Raw genomic sequence first — 19,767 nt, 5'->3', positions numbered from 1 at the left:
AAGTTCATATTTAGAATATGCAGCAAACCATGATTATTTCCTTCCCTGATTTGATCAAGTAACAGTTGAGTTGGTGGTTTGTTTGTTTTTAAGTTGTAAACAGACGTCTGAATAAAATTGCACAGAGTCTCTTTTTGGCATCAAACAGTTCTCAGTGTCCTCACACGCGTGTCATATGATTGCTCTACCATCTTCAAGAGGGATGAGCTTCCCGTGAAGCACACAGAGCTCATTGAAAAGGGACAAGAACTCTGTCTCTACTCGACAAATATCAAAGGCTATGCACATGAAAACAACATCAGATGACAGCGGCGACAACACACAACTGCATTGGGATTTGAGCGGCATCTGGGAGGATGGAGTTCGTTGGAAAATAGCTTCACTCATTAGGGAAGGAAGATGATAAATGGCCGTCGGTAAAATATTGACAGAAAAAGAAACGCAGAACAAGATGTTGATTTTGTTGCTTTTTGTCGACGCAATGTTCAGAATATTCTACTTAATTTTGCCATTTGCACATTTCATTTTTACAGTAACAACTGCTGCAGTGACCTGCGAGAAGCGGTCCTGCTGCAGACCTGGGTCACAGGCTGCGGAACGCTGACCTTTAGAGCTCAATTTACCTGATGATGGAGAATATAACTGCTGGCATCCCTTTCTGGTTTTTACTTCACATCACAGAGAAAAGAGGGCAGACAAAGTTCAAAAGTAGCCTTATCCTGTTTATTGGACACACACATTTTCATATTTCTGTAATTATGACACAGAGCGTTATTATAACTCCATTCATGTCTGCAGCTCTGTCCAGTCAAGTGATTTGATCCATTCATTTTTGGTTTCCGTGGTAACAGACCTAATTAACCTCTCAACGCTTGATTAACAGTGAAGACTGTTCTATTTAATGTATCCATTAAGAAGCAGTTCGTCCACTGCTAATTAAAAGGAAAATTAACATAAAAAGTGGAACATTAATTTGAACAGCAAAGGTTAGTGAGATAAACAAGCATTGTGATGATAAACAGTGTAATTCAAATTAGTGACTGCCAAAGGTACTCATGACTGATGCCTCATATTGATCACGTGCGAGTTCTGTTTGAAATGAGATGAAATCATCTTGTTGCAACTAATTTTGACTGCCCTAATCAAAAGAATAGGGGACATTTTCACAAATGGTGTTGAGCATTTGAGTGCCAAAAAAGAAAAAAAAAGCATTTAAAAACGCTCCCGTAGCCTTCCTTTGTCAGTAGGCAATGAATTTAACATCAATCTAACAACAGCTCACTGAACTGCAAAGTTTGGTGGGGTGATATTACATTTCTAGGTAATGTAAACGTATATTTTAGTGTTACTGAACAGATGGAAGCTTTTATCATAGAACAAAGAGTTTTTATTTTTTTAGACTGAGCCCGATTGTACAAAACATTTAATTAAAGCTCGGTTTGCTCAGTCATCAGTCCTCTTGAAAAAGCAGCCTGAAATATGTCAGTTAATCTAAAACCACAAACAGCCACACATGATAATGCTACCAGGCCAGACTGAGACACAAAAGCTTAATTTCTACTCAAATGTATAAATATATATATTTTACCTGCAAAAAAAGGAAAAAAAAAGGAAGATGGGAAAACAAGGTGATGGAATTAAGTCAAACCAGTCAAACCTCGTAAAAAGATAAACAAACTGACTAAATTAACATGGTGAAAAGCCTGGTCACAGAGAACACTGACAATGGAAACTAAGACTTTAACAACTAATATTAGAATGTGTGCCCTTGAAAAAGTTCTGGCAAGAGCCCTGTGTGCATTGGTGGAGTTTTTGCATCATAATCTATTCACCGAACCGTTTCCACTGCACATAGTTTCCTTAAGCTTCTTCCAATGCCGTCTCACTACAGAATGTGTAATAACTATGCTAGATGACACAAACTGTAGCAGATAGTAGAATTATTACACTTTTTGGGCTACAAAGTCAATATTCCTACATCGACCTTTCAAGATTGTAACATATCAAAATTTTGCATTACATCAAATGGTATGCTTGATCACCAATTGTAGAATTAGTACATTTTCAAGGCTCCAAAAAATGTTTTATTCAGTTTTAAATTAATTTTAAAGATTAAATCATTAAATTTACATTTAAACAATAGATTTTAAATGTTAAATCGTTCTCATTTTAAACTAAAGTTTTGTCTTGGTGTTACTTAAATAAATTGTTTGTGTATACTATATGTGTATCAAAATAAAGCCAAAATGCTGATGCTTTGTTGGTTTAATGCTTACTGTGGTCACAAGCTTAAATTTGTGCTCCAGACAAAGACAAATGTATTAAGTGGGAGAGAGGATTGACTGTATTAAATGTAAATAAAAATGAATAATTACAACAGAATGAATAAAATTAATGACAAGATTAATGAACAGAGGATAATAAGAAAAGTGAATCTGGTGCACCGTGGGCAGAGAATTTTGAAAGAAGAAATCAGCAGAATCAGTTATCTGCTAGTCATTACAGCTGGCCCAATGAAAAGAAGGCTGTCAGCTCTGTCTATTTTGAAGCGCCTAACCTAGTTTTTCTTTGTGGATTTAGCCATTTCGAGCCCAAAGCAATTAGGCAAACTCACAAGCCATGTGAGTGAATGCAATGAATTCAATGCTGCATTGAGAAATCTTTTTTTAACTCTCCATTCACTGAATTCTTTTCTTCTGCTTTTTAGTCCATTTCCATTTTCACCTTATGAAGAAACGACAGAGTGATTAACTGCAAAAATCCATCTGCTGACCACCCTCACATTTATACTGTGACACAAAAAAAAACTCAAATTCATCATTCATGTTTCACGTGAGGGGGGCTGAATGTGAAGGCTGCTATTTGGAGAGCCCAATTTCCATGACAACAGGTCTGAGGATTAGGGTGAAAGCCTGTCATGCCAGAAGAATTGTCAGAGCACCTTGTTTCAGAGGAGCACTTAAGAGCCAAGGGAAGGTGCGGAGGATAGGGATTGAAATGGAAGTATTGGGCTGGCTGTGAGGGATCAAGGGACGATGGAAGGAATGGGTAATGATCCTGCTGAAGATGACTCATCCCCATATCTCCAATCACTGTAAGCCACCCTGCTGGGCGTAACACAAATGTAGATTTGTGCACAGCAGCAGCATGGTATATAATTAAAACAAAGTCAGCGAAAAGAAAGGATGAAGAGAAAGAAAAGCTAATAAGTAGAATTGCAAAATTACCTGTAACAAGTTGAGAACCTCAGAAAATCTTTGCCGTTATTGACATTTCTATAATGCAAATGTCACGTTTGGTGGTGTATGTGGAGAAGTTAGGACACAGATGCAGATATTTCCAAAAAAACCCAAACTTGATTTATTTTGAGGAGCAACAAAAAGCACGGCTGAGCCAGATTACAAAAACTAAACTATGAAAAAAAAAAAAAAAAACATGACTATGATTAAACAAAACGGAGGGAGTGATTGGTGGGTGGATGGAGCTGTGGGGAAAAACATAGGTGATGTGAGTGAAGGTGATGGCAGGGCAAAAGAAACATGGCAAAAACTAAACAGGAACTTGAAACTTAACAAAACTAAGAAATGACAGAAACCTAAAACATGACCAGACTGTAAAACATGGAAAAACTAAAAACTAAACAGGACCTAAAAACATAACCAAAACTAACAGACCTGACAGCAATAATTTAAGTTTTCATGTAATGCATCTGTAAGCTTCAAATTTAACATTTTTGATATAAAATATATTGGAATTATTATAGGATATTAAATTTGATATGTATAAGAGCAACATGTGGCTGTGCCAGCAGTTGAGTCATTAAATTAGTTTATTCAGGTGGGTGGTAGATGGTGGAAAAAGATGCTACTCTGCTTCAAAACCTTCAGAACATGGCCATGGAGAATTGTCGGCTGCAAAAATTATTTTAGGAACACATCAGGAGCCTGGAGGAGACTGGTGGTAGGTTAAAGGAACCCCATGTAATTTTAAATTGCATTTTCTTTTGCTTCAAGTTATCTTTGTAGGACAGGAGGAGCAGCTCCCCCAAAATTTCAAATTCCCTTTTCAAAGCACAGCCAGAGAGCAAAGTTGTGTGAGAATGTTGCATGTGGTTTGCTCTGTGGTAGCTTGTCAGTCTCCCTTTTTATTCAACAGGGTTTCTGGTATGCATTATGTTGATTTTTTTTCTTTTATATTTTTTTTATCAATTTGTGAAAATTTGACAGGTTCTTTTAATGTTTTACTGTGGCATTGAACATATTTCTTTCATGCTGTTCAACCTGCCTGCAACTTTAATAGATGGGGAGCTTGTCGTTCACCACAGTCTCCTATTTTTCCACCAGTTTGGTGCAATGGTTGTATGGCTGGCTGCAGCTTCTCTCCAATTAGCTGTTCTTGCTTTTCCTTCTGAAGTTAGCAAGCGTTCATGTTCATCTTAAAACATCTGCTGTTTTTAAGTGGATGCAATTGGAAAACAATTTTTATTCTGCTTCAAAACTGAACTACTCTACATCAGTCTGAGGTAATGACTTCATGCATTTGAAAATCCCCATTTATCTCTGAAAAATTGGCCTCGTTTCCATAAGGAGTGAATTTTATACCAGTGAAGTTTGTCATCTTATTACCCTGAAAACTGCATACTAGAAACAATGGGCCTCATGCAAGAACTGTTCGTACGCACAGATTTGTTCTTAAATTGTCCGTACGAGTGATTTAAGAGAATTTGCGCATTCACCAATCTTTTCGTATTTTACGTTTTCTTTCAGATACGAACAGAATTTACGAGTGATCCAGACCTGTCGTAGGAGTTTCGTAAAATAGTCCGCTGTTATTCAAATCACGTTTGCTTGACTATTGGATTGTATATTTAATTACTTTGAAGAAAACATAAATAAATATACATTATACCCCATAATGGTGCTGACATTATTCTGTTTGACTTAAATTGTGCACTAATTGAAGGTTCTGTATATAACGGGAAGCGTAACCAGCGGCTGTCTTGCTACTTTTGGATGCCTTAGTACGTCAGGCTCTTGGAAGAGATCGTGTGGAGACAGACGAATGGCTGACATCGCGATTAAGATTCCCAAGGACTGTGCTGCTACAAATATGCAGCTTGCTAGAGCCACGACTCCAGAGAAAAACACGCCGGTCAAACCCAATTCCACCACACGTCCAGGTCCTCACCACCCTTGGATTTTTGGCCACTGGAACCTTTCAGAGCGAGATTGGAGACAGATCGGGTGTGTCCCAGTCCTATGTGAGCCGTGCTCCCCTTGGTCATCAAAACTGTCATCAGTTTATCACCCGTGGTACATCAGATTCCCATAAACCGCTGTCCAACAAGTACAAAATTAAGAGGGACTTTCATGCCGTGGGTGGACTACCAATCATAATTGGAGCACGAGACATATATACGCATCAAAACACCCAGAGAGGAAGCACAGCCTTATATGGTATCATTTTGGGCGTGGAGTATGCAAATCTACTATCCTCGTGCACGTGAACTTAGATACGCACAGGTGTGATTCATCATTTACGCAGGTCGTTTACACACTTTTTCCGAAGTTAAGAGCATTTGTTGAATCTGATGTGGCGTGTTCGTACGAGACCTTCTTACGAAAAAATTGAGAGAAATTTAGAATAAAAATACGAAAATGTTCTTGCATGAGGCCCAATGTTATTGTCACAGCTATGTCAGGATGCAGTCCTATGAACCGATCAGATGCCTTGGAAGTGTTATGAATTAGACAGTATGCAAACATATACTATGATTTGACATGAATCTTTAAATTAAGATAAACACTAGAACAAGATCCATGATAACCAGCACCTATGAACCCCTGACCTCTCCCACATGATTCTAGGCCCTGTATATAAATGAATAGACCTCATAAATGGACATTATACTGCCTGGAGGATGTCAGTGTGCTGGTAGAAACACAGGGGGAGAGCAGTGACATCGCTACCATGATGTGTTCAAGTCCTTTGTCTATCCTTTACTTAAAGGCCCGGTCACACATGTCCTCCACGGGCATATCGCGGCCGAATCACGGCCAAAACTGTCTGCCCGTGAAGCAGACGCTGTTGGACGCTTTGAGGTCGCGATTGAGACGCGATACAGCCGTACTTCACCCGTCGTTACACGCGGTAAGAAATTCACACGCGGTTGGCCGCGCGAAAAAGTTTTGGGCTGCCCAAAACTTTAGACCGCGGGTAATCGCGGGCGGTACACGTTGTACACACGCGGTAAAGACGCGGTACAGACGCGGAACGAACGTGCTGGGACGTGCTACGGCCGCGGTTAAGACGTGGTTACACGCGGTAGGATCAGCGGGTAATCGCGGGTGGAGCACGGTCATAACACGTTTGTTCCGCGTCTGTACCGCGTTGTTATCACGTGCATTAGCGTGTGTACCGCGTGTAAGCACGGACAAACGCCTTTCTCCGCGATTTGCCGAGCATTCGTCAGTTGTGCTCCAGACGTCAAGGGGTGAACATGGATCCCCGTCACAGTAATGACCTCGTCTTGCTGCTCCAGCAGCATCAGAACCAAGTGTTACAGATCCATCAGCTCCTCATTGACCGAAGAAGACGAAGGAGGAGGAGGATGGTGGTCCGGAACATCTGGGTGCGCGACTGGATTGGCAGGAGACCTGAGCTGGGGCTGTACGATCGTCTCATGGTGGAGCTCCGTAATGAAGATCCAAGGGCCTTCCATAATTTATGATTTCTACAGCCCGGTTCGGCTGCTTTATTATACCCGTGGTAGGCCGCGGTACCGCCGCGCTTCACCCGCGATAAGGACGCGGAACAGTCGCCGGCGTCTGTTCCGCGGGCATACCACAGGTAAATCGCGGGTAAGCCAATTTTGCACATTTTCCACAGCGTCTGCTTCACGGGCAGAAATTTTTGGCCGTGATTCGGCCGCGATATGCCCGTGGAGGGATGTGTGACCGGGCCTTAATATATACAAATGATAGCAAAAAGAAAATGTATTCAGAATAACTGAACATGAGCTACATACAATTTTTATTAGCTGCCTTAACCCACCCCAGGACATGTTAATAAACCAAAAGCCTGGAACTGATCAATATACCCATCAATTTACTGATTTCATGTTATTATCTGCAACTGGTCAGCAGGTTGCAGAAGGACCCTTGAAAAGGAAATGGAAACAATCTTCTGTCTTTAAAGGGATAATCCGGAGTAAAATGCACTTTAGATCAATTTACGGGATGTTGGGAGTACATACGTTGAGTTGACATCAAAATCATGTCATTCGGATGTGTTTTGAGAATTTCGATTTGACCGTTTTTAGCCAAAAGTCATTAGCCTGGAAGTGATGAGGGCATATCGTATCGCCGCTACAAAACGCTATTTTTATACCTCTTCTACAGCTCCAAACAACATAACACTAAAGTGGTAGTGAGTAGAGGGTCCCTAAAGCCAAACCGAAGTGTCCCGAGGTCTTCATGTGGTCGGATATAGAGTCCAGAATGAATTTAATCAAGCCAGTACCTTTCCGGAAATGTTGCTGCTGCACCTGCCGCTGAAGACCGTGGTGAAGTTGGTTTGATATTGGATATTCAACAGATATTCACAATAAGGAAATAAGGTGTCTTTTTTTTCCAATACCTCCCAAGCCTTGTGACCTAGTGAGTGTAGTACCAACCACACACACCTTTTTGTACACCAATTGAATGCACACTCTATTTTATATTCATTTCTGTCGGTGACTTGTTCATGCCTTAAAGGGATAATCCGGAGTAAAAAAAAAAACGGGCTCAATCTTTAGTCTCTGATGCACCGTGTTCTTTTTCTGAATGTGGAACAGAGAGTTAAGAGCAACAACAGGGGGAATTGTTGGACAGTAACAAGTCACATCGGCTGATCCGATGAGACCATGCAATGCTGTTGCTCTTACTGTACAGAGCCATACTGTCTATACTGTCCGGGGGGGATGTTTCCTAACATCTCACTATCACACATGTGGCAATATGGAACACAAAGAAGACCTGTGTACATTGTTTCCTACATCCACTACTAATGAATCCGACATTGATTGTGACCATTTGTTCGCATGAAAAAAATCTGAGGTGAAATCGAGCCTTTGAACGTATTTTCTTTAAAAAAAAAAAACGGGTGTTTTCACTGGATAGGATGCTTTGTGACGAGCCAGGGCTGACCTCAGTAACTCAGGATGTGATCTAAAAAAGACTCCATCAATCGCAGATATCATAGAGCACGAGATAGGGCAGATGTTCGACGCAATGCTGGTGGGACTTTACAAAAAAATGACAAGTTATATCTTCAGCATGCAAATAATAGATTTTTTAAATTTTCCGACGAGAAAATTTTTGCTTCAATTTCAGTTACTTTCCACTTGTTATTTACCCAAAAGTCAACGCATTCCAGGGTCAAGTTGTTATATGTACCACTGGGCTGTTAGAGGAATCATATCAGACCAAGGTGATTATGAAATTACACCAGCTGTCAGCTTAAAAGCTATCCAATTCCCTTTTTAGTGATGAAACAAGTCCCGAGGATATAATTCACATATTAATGCCGCTCTGAGAAAGATGGAGGATGACCTGACCAGAATGACGTCATGCAGCTCACACCATAAGCCTGGGAGATATTTATGTTCCATCAAAGTTGGATCATCCGTGTTCGAGTTTATCTCCAGAGACCCGTGTTCCTGCTGTACATTATAAACACTGACTTATTGATGAAGCTGCAGTCACAGGACTATCAGGAGCCTCCTTTGTTTGGTAGTCCATCTGTTCCTTTTGCAATTTTTTTTCCCCAAAGCTGTGACTAAAGCCATTCAAATGAGGCCAGAGATGCGATGAATTCCCAGCTCAGCAAAGATGACACTGGCGGCAAACCTTCAGATGAGGCCGTGGTATGGAATAGAAGGTAACAATCCTCTTGTTGCTGTCATATATTGGAAAATAGTAGAATCACCCTTTTCATGCATATCTATTGCGAAAGAAAAAAAAAAGCTTCCAGGCTGTTGTTTGTCCATTATCTCATTAAAGGGGGGAGAGTCTCCAGATTTTAAAGAGCAAATTAGATTGGTGATTGACATGTAATGGATAATTACATTTGGCAGTACTTGAAGGGATCCGGTTACATGCTGAATAAGCAGGTGGAGAACTGGACAATTAACTCCAGTTAATTAGGGTGGATTAGGGTTAGGGCAGCAGTTCCTGACCTACAAAATCTGGCATTAGTGCTCACTGACCTCAGTCATTTCTTCAGTAAAGTTCAAGGAAATATGTTGACACTTGTAGCCAACGGAGTAGTAGTTTCACTCAAAAAGATAGAAGTATGAGGAGACTAGGTCTAGTGATAACATAAAGTCTTGTTAATAATAGTTAATTCGGTTTACATCTGAGCTGATTTAGATCTACACTGACAGAACACCACCTCCTTCCACTGATATCGTTAAATTAAAAAAAAAAAAAAAAAAAAAAGAGGTTATGTAAAGCATGTCCATCAAGTTAAGAGCAGTAAATTTGTCAGCTGACCACCACTTCAATTCTGCTTTCCACTACAATCTGTGGTAGCAGTAAAACACAGAGCAAAGCCGCAGTAAACAGGCTAAGCTTTGTGCTCCACAAACATGTACAAAAAGCATTCCAGTGAACTCATCTTCCCACCCAGATTAGTGCAGACGCTCAAAGAATTAATGCTTTGCATTCTCTAAGCAGAAAATGCACACACACACACACTTTCTAGAACTGCGGTTCCCATAATACTTATTATTACATCACGACCCAAACACATCCGATGTAACACCAGGATTTGATTGGGTTAGAAATGGGTCTCATGCGAATAAAAGAACAGCATCATTTGTCCTTATTTGTTCCACTAAATTAAAGCCAATGACAAATAAAATTAAGAAACAGATTGAATGACTTTAAAAGTTTGTTGAGATTGTCTTCAGAGCTGCTGCTAGAGATGACATTTAATTCATAACTTTATAAAGCTGCATTTTACAGCAGAATTGAAAAAAACAGGATTAAGTCATTTACACTTTTTCCTGAGAATAAATGCCCTCAGTGCTTTAGCTCAGTCATTTTCTCTGTATTTGTTCTCTGCCATCAGTGTTCCTGCTCTATGATGCAATTCAGAACTGGGATTACTTCCTTCTCCTCTCTTTGCATTTCGGATTGGAATCTTGTTTCAACATAACTAAAATGTTAAGCAAACGTCTCTGGTAGTTCATTAGACGAGCTGTACTAATGATGTAAACGTTGTTTAAAGTAAATGTAAAATAAATGTTGTTTATTAGTTTGTTTTTTCTCTCTCTCTGTATGCAAAAATGTATTTCACAATTGAAAAATGAAAATATAGTTTGGCATTATCAAAGGAAAACTATCATTTACCTTCTTGTCAAGATACAGATAAGAGAATTTGTGCCCCTTTTGTTTTTATGATACATACAGTGCTATGGGCAGCTTCTTTGCACAAGGACTGGAAAGGAATAGACTTCAAATTTGGTTTCTCGTAAGTTTATTATTATTGAAACTAATACTGAGTTGGACTGAGGAAACAATTCCCTAAATAACGGCAGGAAGAGGAATTAAAACCACATGAGATATGACACAGTTTTGTCGAAAATTCATCAAAAAAGTTGTCGACTTCTTCCTGATCTATTTTGGTTAAAACTAGCAGGATATACAGAAGGGATTTTCTAATTTCATAGCCCTCTTTCCCTGGAACAATAACGTAAACATTTCAAGGCAGAAGCAAACTTAACACAACAGACTTAATATTAATGTATTTTTTAATTACTACAAAAGAATCAGAATTAAGATTTGAAGAGTCTCAATAGAGTGAAAAGATCAACTAGAGCAGAAAATAAGCAATAAAGTTGTTGGTAAATGGGTTATGGGTAAAGGTTTCACCAAAATAATTTTTTTTAAAAACATGCCAGATTAGTCCACTCTTGTAAAGCTCCTTTTTAACAAGAAGTGTGTTTGTTGCAACTATTTTAAGAATGCATCACATTCATATGTATGTGTTCATATATACTGTGTTTAAGAATGATTAAACGTCATTCATATCAAAGCATCTAATGAATGCTCCATGTCTGTGTCAGTAAAGATCTGCATGGTGGAATCACATGCACAATATATAAAAGATAAAATAGAGCACAGACAGACAGGTAGAGACCAGAGGGGGGAGGGTGAATGAAAAGAAAAACTCATGGGGAGCAGGTGTGTGGTGACGAGATGAGGATTTTAAAGGAGAAAAATAAATGGAAGAAATCAAGCGAAGGGCACATGAGGGAGAATTGCCAAAGCCTTTCAGAAGCCGTCGTCACAAACATGAAGGATGTACTCACACATTCACAGTGCACTTTCAAATCAGCACCACCACCGGGTGAAAATTTAACAGAAATTGATTTCGCAAGGTGCAGAAAGTTGGCAGAAGTTACTTTTTCTGTCACAGAAAAACATATACAACCCAACTTATCTCCCAAAACAGATGTGCACATTACACATTTCTTCACGACAATTTTATACACTCACACATAGCAGCATGTGGCATAGATTGTGTGTTCATGCAGTCTAGGTATTTGTTGGTACTACCACCACACGGATTTGGCCCTTGTGGGACGAATAAACATCTTATCTTATCTTATCCCACCTAGTGTACGTGTGTGTGAGTGTGTGTGTGTAAGAGAAAGAGAGAGAGAGAGAGAGAGAGAGAGAGAGAGAGAGAGAGAGAGAGAGAGAGAGAGAGAGAGAGAGAGAGAGAGAGAGAGAACACACATTCACCAAAAAAAATGGGATTCAGTTTTCCAGTCCTGGTTGCATTCAATGCTTGATTGTAGTACAGTAGCTTGGAAGGCCTTTCCACATAAACACAAGCCCTGACTATGAGCCCACCAACAAAACAAAGTTCCATATCATTCTTTCAGTCTGTCCCTGCACTTGGGTTCTCATTGATCTTTTTCTCCATACATTTAAAAATGATGAAAGGAAATAAACACACGGAAGCAGCCTGGAACAGATGCAGAGGTTTTTAGATAAAATTTTAAGAATTTAGACATGGGGTATTTTTTATTTTCATTAACATCTGCCTTGCTTTTAATTCTATCAATTTGTTGCCATTTATGTCGTACAAAAAAAGTGAAATAGGGCAGCACACGCTTACTCCAGAATGTACAGTGGCTAATAAATGTTGCTACTTTCACGATAAAGGCTCAAGTTTTGTAAAATATCCCATTTTCTTGGCTTAAAAAAATATTGTCTATCTTTGCCTTTTTAAAATTGGAATATGCCTATATTTAGCATTTTATGAAAATTCCCCACATTAAGAAACACTGAGAAATTAATACATTTTCAAGAATCCAAAAATGTTACATGCCTATATTTTCCTTTGCAAACATGCTTACGTTTTAGACTATGTGAAACTGTCACAAAAAAAAAGGATATTATACAACTTTAACATGTTCGAACAGTGTAGGTAGAAGGGCCCAGTCCCATTAAATAAGAGATTTTTTTTCTAGGCAGCTTTGCTGTATGTTGCAGTTGCTTAGACATACTGTACATGGATTGGCAATCATATTGTTACATCACAGGTTGACGTCATCCAAACACTGCGCTACATAAAACAAAGGGGAAAATGAACCTTAGCATTCTCCCCATTTCTATGCCTTTTTTGTAACATTACTACAGTTTGGACCAACGTGCCTTTTACAGATTTTACAACCACTTACTAAATATTATGTAATTTAAGGCAGCTGATTTTCAAATCTGAGAAGCAAAAACCAGAGCACAGCTGGTTTTAGAAAAAAATTGATAATGAAAATAAATATGAGTCTTGATTTGGCCACGAGACCAGCTTTATAGGAATAATGAATTGTGGGTATTTTTTATTTTGTCATGCGGTGTCTCCTCGAGTGAGGAGACCCAGCCAATATGGCGGCGACGCTGATACGTTCAAGCACGCGATGAGGCGTCTACGTTGGCTGCAAGCACTTGAGACCTTTTTTCATTTACAAGTTAGCTTACTGTCAGCGCCAGCTAACGTTAGCGTGCTAGCTAGGGAGCTTTTAGATTTAAATAAACAGCTAAATATTGTTGTTTTGTTGCTAAAATCCTTTTCTTCCCATTTTCTGAAAAATTACTTTTTTAGTATCACTGCTTTTAGCATTAATATTTTTCATCAGAAACAATTTAAGGAAGAGGCATTTAACCTAGCAAAGGTAAGAGTTAGCTAAAGTTGGCATTAAGGTCGCACACTCAGTTACTGTCAATGACAACTTTGAATAACCTGGTCTGATCTGATTCTAATTGGGTTCACATAATTTAGTGTCAACTTATTCTAATTTGAATTTTGATTTTAGGTATATTGTCATTTAAATCTTAATTTTTTTGCAGTCTCATGGTTTAAAACAAACACATAGCACAAAAAGAGACATGTTTTACTGTAATGTGATGCACAATTCGATTGTATATGATGTTTGTGAGCTATATTGATGCCAGCAAATAGAATTCACTTGAACAGACATCAAACCAATACAGGTGTGCCAAACAGAGGCTGCATTCACTGCTGGATTGAATCTGATTGCGTTTACCAATCTATGTTCAGAGAAAAGTCAAAGAGATGATGCAAGGGCAAGGTGTGGAGGTGAAAGATGTTTGATCTGGCTGGTGAGGCGAGACTCGGGGCAGCTGAATCACACATTCTCGGATCTCAGCCTTTGACTCAGAATGATAAGTTCTGACAATGGTTTGCTGTCCAGATAATCGCTGCCTAAGCTTTCGAGTTTCTTCAACAGGATGTGGTCTTACATCTACCTCTGTTTTTATGTGTCACGATGACACATATCTGAAATTGTATTCATCACTCAAATTCACAAGAACATCTGTCAACTAAATTATCCTCTGAGAGTTTTGGAGTCAGTGTGGCAACAGAGTTTGTCAGAGTTTATGTAGTGTAAAATGTCAAAGGCAAGATGAACGATGATTTCCCCAGATTTATTCAAATTACAGCAACAAAAAGATCCAAAATGAGCAAAACCTCATATCAAATAACCAGTTTATTTTGTGATTAAACCTTTTTGTTGTTGTTGTGGACTGACTAATATTACTGACTATTGCGCACTGAATCACATTTCCTCTATGTTTTCAGTCTATTCCTTTGAATTGATCCTCAAAGCAACTTTCAAAAACTTGCTACCAAGACTTGTACAATGGCTTTGTAATTACTGAACAATAATCACTGTGGGCTTCTCTGTTCTTGCTCAGTCAGATATGGAAATACAACAACTAACTGACTAGCTGTGAGTCAGAATATGAAAAAAAAAATCTATATATTACTAAATAGGGGACTTTCCACTGCTAATAAGGTGTCAATCGGACATAAAAAGGTAGTTTCACACAGATACTCTATACATTCCCAAACCACAGGGTTTCAGATGAAGTGATTGACTACGTCATGGGGATTTTCCTCACCAAACCTCTGCCACATGCACTGTGATGCATCACTGACACATAGATTAATCTTTTTTCATGTCATGATCTTTGAGAAACTGCAAAAACATAAAAATAAAAAAAAAGACATGAATTAATTAAAGGAATTTAACTTGAGGTTGATTTCCTGATGATCAGGACTACAAATCATATGTTGCATGCCAAGCTTGATTATGGTTATAGCATCCGGGTTTGTCATGAAAAGTGCTTTTTGTAGTAAATTGCTTTTGTCTTTATGTGTATCAGGGATTCTTTGTGTCATTAGGTTTTAATTTTTAATTGTTTTTAGGTGTCCATGGACAACAGAAAGAGGCCAGTGGGGTCCTGCAGTTCTGGCAGTTTGGTTTTTTGGTCATCTTCATTCCCACGGCAACCGGCCAGGGTCCTGGTTGTGGAGGCATTGCCACCCTGGTGGGCAGAGACTTGTACGGTGCTTTGTGATGCTCTGGAGAACTTCCTATCCCTGGCCTGTAGTCTGGATGGACCCTGTAGGATACCACTACTCAGCCTGTATGCTGTCAGCAGGCAGCAGGAGTGTCTACTGCCATTTGTGGTAAGATAAGTAAAGATAAAAAATGTTCAAAAGCAATAGAAACCACATTATTTATTTTCTATTGTCATCTTGCGTTCTGTCATGCACTTTTTATTTCCATTCTATCCCTTTTTCTCACTTGGAATGTTTCTGTTTTTAGCAAGTTCGTGGTAACTTGGCCAGGCTACATTCCTGTGTTGAAGAGCTGAGGTCCATTCCAGGTGGAGGTTGTATCAGGGGAACCACCAGGGCAGGAGATCTGCTCAGACAGGCAGTGCTGGACAGTTTGCAGCAGTTTAAACAATACATCAGACACACTAGTGCTGGCAACCAGGCCTGCAACAATGCATCTGTGGAGGTGAGCTCAAGACAAATTAGAAAAAGAACCAGCACTAATGCAGAGAGGTCCACTTACACTGACTGAAAACCATTATGCTGATGGTTATAGTGGCAACTCAAACAACAGTTGGCATTGGTTTGTTACTTGGAGCCATTTGAGAAGTCTCCGCACTTTGGAAAAAAGCTTGACATTTGTCTAGCTTCAATTCATCAGATAAACAGTGGGGCCAGTTAGCAAAACAAACGTTTTATGAGACCAGGGGAAACAAAAGATCATCTACACTCCCTCTTTGGGAGCAACAGCTGTTTATTGTTATCACATCTGAACCCTGCCTGTTGATGCTATATATCCAAAGCATTTGTGCTTCAATCACAAACACATAGCCTGCATTTCTTTAAGTTAATACTCACATAACGCAGAGGACCTCCAAACCTGTGGTATTTCTGCATCTTTGGTGTCAAAACATCTGGAGATGCTGGGGATTGAACCCAGGACCTCATACATGCAAAGCATGCGCTCTACCACTGAGCTACATCCCCTACTGATGGGTGTTGGGCGGCTATTGACATGGTGCTCTGCATTTTGTATGTAATCCTGTTGTCTATCATATATAATATTAACATAGAATTATATAATGACAAAACACAGCCACCATTTTACCAGCTTCGCATAAACTCTGAAGATCAAGTCATTTCTTTCAAATATTTGGCTGTTTCTTTCTCTTGCATTCTTTTGAATATTATGAAGAAGTGTCTGCTCAGCAACAACAGAACCCCTCTGATTTTAAAGCTTTGTATGTTATGCTAATGTAGAGAAGAGGTTCCACTTACACCAGTTAAATCAGCTCTCCTCACATCCAACTCAATGTATTAGGCAGCTTTTTGAAACTGTTCATTTTAGGGGCTGAGGACTCTTCAAAAGTCCACTTAAAACAAGCTTATGCGCATTTCAAAAGCGGCAAATGGGCCCCACTCCTCTGAATCTAAAGAGTTGTGAAATGGACATCAGAAAAGTTTTGCTAGTTTTCTTTTACTTGTAAAGGCTGATTTATACCTGTTTTAACTGCCCTTGCGCTTGCGTCTTGCGCTTGCGTTAATGGCTCGAGACGTTTATGCTTCATTTTGCTTTGTCGGCGGTTGCGTGTGCTGCGTGGCGATTCACCGCCAGGACAGTAGGTGGAGCAGCGGGTTTTTTCAATGACAAGCCTACTACGATGAAAGGAAATTCACCGCCAGGACCTCTTCGGCAAGTCTCTCTTCGAGTGGATTCATGATTCTTCTTCTTCTTCTTCTTCTTCTTCGCTTTCTACCTTGGCGTTTGAAAACAGCGGTCTTTTATTAGGGGATGAAACCGGAAGATGAACACGCCGCCGGATGTGATGTAGATAGTGGTTTGCGCTTGCGTCTTGCGTGAAGTTTAGAAAATTGAGGTGACACACGCAAGCACGCAAGGGGGGGCTTGCAACCGCGCAAGGGCTTGCGTTGCGTCTTGCGTCACCGACCATAAATCAGGCTTTAGACTGACAGTTGCGGTTTACAAAATCTTTAAACGGGTTTTCTGTGGAAGTTTTGTTGAGGACACTGGGAAACGGCATCTTCTTTCATTAGAAGGAAATGATATTGTTGACTTTGTTAAAAGGATCAGAGCTATCTCTTGGATGAAGCACTTTGCACTGAACCACTAATTTCCTATTCATGCTATATTCCCGAGCTCAAAACTCGAGCGCCTCAAATTTGATATTTATTGTTTGAGCAGAAGACAGTTTCGGGAAACAAGGCTACAAAGGGCTACTGATGAAAGTATCTAATTTGGTTGAATTCAGATGCTGGAAAGCCAGCTAAGAGATGTTCCACTCGTCCCCTTTCGTTAAACTTGAACACCGTGTTTCCTGGGCTGCATACTGTGGGCTATTGATAAGGATTTCTCAGATCCAGTCAGCTGTTTTTAGGAGGCTCAGAACAGATAATCACACTGAGACCCACTGTTCCCAACAGCAGCAGATATGAATAGCCGCATTGGCAGACAGAGCGACACAAGGCACTGACACTGCAGCCCTGTGCATGTGTTGCTGGTCCAGTAATACAATGCGTGTTTTTGTCCATTTACATGATTCAAGCATTCATGCGTATTTTCTTCCTGATGATGTGCGACAGGGTTCAGCAGCAGATTCTACTTTTGGCATCTCAGTCGGAAGCAGAGAGCAGAGCACATCAGTAATCCTGTTATAATCATCATTCACTGATACTATTAATGTAATTTAATGGTGTGCTCCACATCAACCTGACATGAGTATCTTTTTTCCTGCCATTAGCCATATGAATGCCTCAGGAAACTAATTCACTGTCTTTCCAGTGTCTGGCTTTTCCTGCTTACCTAAAGATGCTATCTTTACTATATACTGCAAAAACTGTTTGTTACTGAAAAATGATGGATCATTAAAAACATTCTTACTGTAATCTTTATTTACAGACATCTAAATATTAAAATGTGTCCACGTGGTCTTTCATTCACAATGCAGGGGAGGTGTGAATCTTTGAGTCTCATGATTCGTGAAATTAAGTGTAGGGAAGTGAAATGAAGAATAGCACACTGCAGCTTCGAGGTCTTTATCAGCTGGAGAAACCCAGAAATCTGATTGAGCGAATAAGGCCGTAGATCCTTAGCTAGGAAAGAAGTTTGAGAATCAGACATGTGATGATTCTCAAGCTTCCCTAAGAGTTGGAGCACTCGTTGACTCATTAGTTGAACTCACTGTGTTCCTTGAGGCTGCAGACAGAAGGTCAAAGTTAAGCCGCAAACCTGGTTCTACATACTAGAGAAACCAAATAAATGTTTTTCAGAGGAACCTTGTTGATATTTTGCAAGGCAGATATTACACGACACGTGCACTTTTTTTTTTAGTACTTGCTTTTTTTCCCGTTAAATCCTGAGACACACGCAGATAACGCAGTTCCCGTGGTTAAAGAACGACGATTAAGTTTGTGATATCTGACGTGTGCCCAGACATCCAATAAAAAAAAACACTGTTTTTTTTAATTCCTCCCTTCTGGTCTCTGCTGTTCTCCTCTATATTACCTATCACAATAACGTCAGCATAACATGGTTCCAGCAGTTTAATGCAAGAGTGCTGCCCAGTGTAACTTCTTCTCTCCTTTGGGGTTTTAAAGCAGCTTAACACGATGCAGCATTGTAACTGTGCAAATGTACTGCTCCGCCGAGGTTGGAAAATCCCTAATTAACAATCAAATGCTTGAATTCTGTGCTGCAAACTCTTGGCTATGTATGTTCTGTCACTTCTTTGACGCAGAGACATCCACAACTGCGCCGGCAAATTTCCACAACTCTGGTTACTTTTGTAGATATTCTTCATTGTATTTTAGTTTGTTTGAAAATGGTTGAAAGAGTTGAAGAGGTCAGTGTAGCTACAACAATGAGGTGTATTTCTGAATCATGGTGTCAAAACTCCTGGAGATGCTGGGGATTGAACCCAGGACCTCATACATGCAAAGCACGCGCTCTACCACTGAGCTACATCCCCTTCTGTGCTATTGGGCGAAAGACAGGCTACACCCTGGACAGGTCGCCCGTCCATCACAGAAACGAACAACCGCGCACTCTCACACTCACTCCTAGGCTCAATTTAGTATCATATGGATGTACCCAAAAAGTATCCGCACATGCACATTTCACTCAGGAAAACCCCAACCAGGAACCCCCTTGCTGTGAGGCGCAATCCACCAAACCCCCATGCAGCTGTATGTGTATCCATGGCAACGGAAAAATTGTGTGCATGTGGAATGAGCTGAGTGAGCTTTCCAAAGCCCAAGTAATGGCCGGAATAATACCCCAAATCCAGATGAGTCGACGTTGAGATGTCTATGATGCAGAGCAGGAACGAAACAGAGAAAAAGGAGGAGGGAGTTGAACCCATTTCTTTCCTTGATAATGGCGGATTGAAGGAGTGTGCTGTCATCAAGCCAAGCTAAGTTGCTGCCAAGTTACGAAAACAACACTCCATTCATGGGGATTTTTATTTCTATGCATCTATAACAATAGCATGTCTTTAATAATGGTTTATACTGCAGCAATATAGTTTTCCTTCAGGGAGGAATATATTATTCTTGAATTTAACTGACTTGACTTGGGTGCTAGTGCCATTAGGTTTTGCCCACATTAAGATATAGCTAGTGTACCTAAGTGTGGCGTTGGGTCATTACAATCTAAGACGTGCCACTTGGAATGAACCTTATGGCCACTGGAGCACCGGGTCTGACATCACGCATTCGGTTTAGTGGCTGTTAAATGTACTGCGTGTCACTTCGCTGCAGTACATCACAAACAAAACAGTCACTAACAAAAAAGGCTTTGTTGTTTGACAAGTATTCTGTTCATATCAG

At 39.9% G+C, this 19,767-nt stretch overlaps 1 protein-coding gene and 2 non-coding genes across 3 annotated transcripts in view; 1 reads left to right on the top strand and 2 right to left on the bottom strand.

Annotated features, from left to right (window-relative positions):
* m1ap (meiosis 1 associated protein) overlaps positions 1-19,767 on the top strand; it is an 89,006-nt gene that overhangs the window by 38,187 nt on the left and 31,052 nt on the right. Inside the window, exons 2-3 of the mRNA XM_075450880.1 lie at positions 14,788-15,051; positions 15,191-15,388. Coding sequence (XP_075306995.1) covers positions 14,788-15,051; positions 15,191-15,388 — 462 coding nt within the window. The remainder of the gene's footprint in view (positions 1-14,787; positions 15,052-15,190; positions 15,389-19,767) is intronic.
* Positions 15,838-15,909, bottom strand: trnaa-ugc (transfer RNA alanine (anticodon UGC)). The gene has a single exon. It is a non-coding gene; the product is annotated as a tRNA-Ala (tRNA).
* On the bottom strand, positions 18,837-18,908 carry trnaa-ugc (transfer RNA alanine (anticodon UGC)). Its single transcript has one exon. It is a non-coding gene; the product is annotated as a tRNA-Ala (tRNA).

Source organism: Odontesthes bonariensis, chromosome 19, assembly GCF_027942865.1.
Source record: "Odontesthes bonariensis isolate fOdoBon6 chromosome 19, fOdoBon6.hap1, whole genome shotgun sequence".
Taxonomy (NCBI): domain Eukaryota; kingdom Metazoa; phylum Chordata; class Actinopteri; order Atheriniformes; family Atherinopsidae; genus Odontesthes; species Odontesthes bonariensis.
Note: the sequence above shows the minus strand (reverse complement) of the source record. Positions and strands in the feature narration are given on the sequence as shown.